The following is a 2,798-nucleotide window of genomic DNA, read 5'->3' as shown; positions in this document are numbered from 1 at the left end:
CCCAACAGGGGCTTTCCCTACACAAGCGGCATCCCAAGTTTGGGAAGCACTGTCCTATATGTATGCAGCTCCCATTGAAATCATTAGGACCTGCACTCTTGTAGGGTAAGGAGAATATTCATGTCATAGTGTGTCACCCAGCCAGTTTAGTGTAACTATATCCTACAGGTTCTATTTATTATCTTGTGTTTGGGGGCAGTTGAAAGATTTGGATGATTGGAGTTCTTAGAGGAATGAGATAGTTATTTATAATTGGTTGACTTTTTAAAAAAAGTATATATGTATGGGCCAGAATTGTTTGGGGCTGGAGTTTTCTTGTTTAATTATGCATTTGAACTGTGTATTTTTTAAGACTCTGTTAAAGTCCCATGAACCTTGGATAGCCATTTGCAAATACAAGTTGTTATAATAATAAATAGATCCAGTGTGTCTCTTTCAGAGCACTGTGATCTTATCCTTAACTGGTTATGCTCTTGGTGTTAAGAGGCAGTATTTCTTAGCACTAATCAAATATGCATTAAAAACAACCATGTACAGTAAATCCAGAAGCATGACTGCATAGCAGAAGTGAAAAACGTTGTTAGTTAATAAAGATAAATTTTCAAAATAGACAGATTGAGTCATTAAAAAGAACATTCTAATCCACAATGACCGGTACTTTATCTGATGCAAGCAATAAGCAGCATAATGAACACTGGCACCAGACGTTTGCCCTTCCTGGAACAGAAACATGTAAAGAAACATTAAAGTAGGAAAAACTAATTGAAGGGTACGTTATACATTCAGGGTACGTTACATCAGGATTGTAAGCATGAGTCAAGTGCAAATACATCTAGAGCTTTATGCAAATCCTTTGCTTTGAACATGACTCAATAGCTTGGTACCAACTGTGTTTCAGGAAATGTTGAAGCTGTCAATTATCGACATGATTTTCACAGTGGCAAGCATTCTGCTAATAGACTTTTTCCGTGGACTATTTGTCCGATACTTAAGTGATTGCTGGTGCTGGGATCTGGAAAGCAAGTTTGTAAGTATAGACTTTTTTTTATTTTAGTAAAATCATTCTAATGAAAATTGGACAGACTTAGGCCCTTGTGTTGATCAGTAGCTTCTTTGGCAACAATTAGGTTATCCATATGGGCACAGCAAGCCTACGGATATATTTACACTTCAAGCTGGGGGTGTGATACTTGCACTAGCACTGCTCAAGCTAGTGCACTAAAAATAGAACATTGCTGTGGCAGCATGAGCAGCGGGAGGGGCTAGCCACCCCGAGTGTGTGCCTATCAGAGATGCTAGGTTAGGTACTCAGGGAGGCTAGCCACTTACACTGCCATGGCTACATCCTGAGCTAGCTCGAGTATGTCTCCTTGAGCTGGGAATCACACCCTGAGCTTGAAGTGTAGACTTACCCTAAGGGCGTAGGGAGGCTGAATTTAAATTGGAGGGCACAGAGCAAACAGTGAGATTACTTCAAGCTCACTGACAGTTGTGGCCAAGGCACAGACTCCCACATCTTTCTCATAATGAGATCATGGATCAGCCCTACAGTCAAAGATGACTAATCGATGGACCTTTTGAAAATGGAGAGAGTGGGTGGCTTCTAACTTCCTCTCCAGCTATGACAATGCCCCATGAGATATCAAGTGATGCAAGACACAATAATTATAAGCACACAATCCTGAAAAATAAAGATCACAGTAAGTAATGCTTGGCTAGGGAGCAGCTGTTGCCATGAAATCCTGAAATACAGTCTTGTCTTTAGCAGCTAATTTAAAGAGTGGAGTGGAGTACAATTAGCTTGAGTGTCCCCACCCCCAGGTGCAGGTTTGACTACATTCTTACTGCATGTCAAAGAGCGATACTTACACTGGAGATTTCAGCGTGCAGTCTATTCCATGCATTTATACAGGCTCATATTTTAGATAGTAGATATTAAAAATATTGAAATAAGTTGTTCACCATTCATTGTATTTCTCGTAGCCAGAATATGGAGAATTCAAAATTGCAGAGAATGTGCTACATTTGGTCTACAACCAAGGAATGATTTGGTATGTAATATATATATAAGCATTTTTCTTGTCCTTGGTTGGTTACCAAGATAATTTATTACCTAAACCTCAAACTCACCATATATCCAAATAGGAGTTTAGTAAAGGAGCATTGCATGATTATTAACATTATCACACTGATACAACATGACAGGTTATTTAGAACTACTCGTATATCTTATTGTAACATAATTAAAATTAATCGGAGGCGTGTTGATTACTTTGAAATTACATATTTCTTTCTAGGATGGGAGCCTTCTTTTCACCCTGCCTCCCAGCTTTCAATGTTCTGAAGTTGATTGGACTTATGTACCTGAGGAGCTGGGCTGTGTTAACATGTAACGTACCACATCAGCAGGTTTTCAGAGCTTCAAGGTTAGTTAAAATAAAGACAATATTCAATGTAAGGAGAAGAAATGTATTATCCGACTGTAAATGAAATGAGTAGCCTTGAATGCTGGAAATAAAAAATAAAATTAGATTTAATATATTAACTTTGAGGCCTTCAGCAAAAATTTGTAAAGGAAAATATAGTTAGTGAAGAGAGGGAGGTAGAAAGCAGCATTGTACTGGAGAGAATTAGCATATGAAAGTGCATCACAAGGGCATAAAGGGAGCTGTGTAGCTTGGGATTTGGGATTGTACACAGAACCTTTCACTTCTACATCACAGGGTCAAAGTCAGTAGCAGGGCCGGCTCCAGGGTTTTTGCTGCCCCAAGTGGCGCCAAAAAAAAAAAAAAAAAAAA

General features: G+C 38.8%; 1 protein-coding gene across 1 annotated transcript; it reads left to right on the top strand.

The window, feature by feature from the left end:
- Positions 1-908: 908 nt before the first annotated feature.
- Positions 909-2,426, top strand: LOC113408423 (transmembrane channel-like protein 3; the record flags this gene model as incomplete). The annotated part of the gene is made up of 3 exons (XM_026661659.1): positions 909-1,027; positions 1,984-2,051; positions 2,298-2,426. Coding segments are annotated over exons 1-3 (299 nt in total), but the record flags the coding sequence as incomplete, so codon positions are not given.
- Between the last annotated feature and the right edge of the window lie 372 nt (positions 2,427-2,798).

The sequence above is a fragment of the Terrapene carolina genome, unplaced genomic scaffold, assembly GCF_002925995.2.
Source record: "Terrapene carolina triunguis isolate 2854851 unplaced genomic scaffold, T_m_triunguis-2.0 Scaffold13637, whole genome shotgun sequence".
NCBI lineage: Eukaryota > Metazoa > Chordata > Testudines > Emydidae > Terrapene > Terrapene triunguis.
The sequence above is the reverse complement of the archived record's forward strand: the minus strand, read 5'-3'. Positions and strand labels throughout refer to the sequence as shown.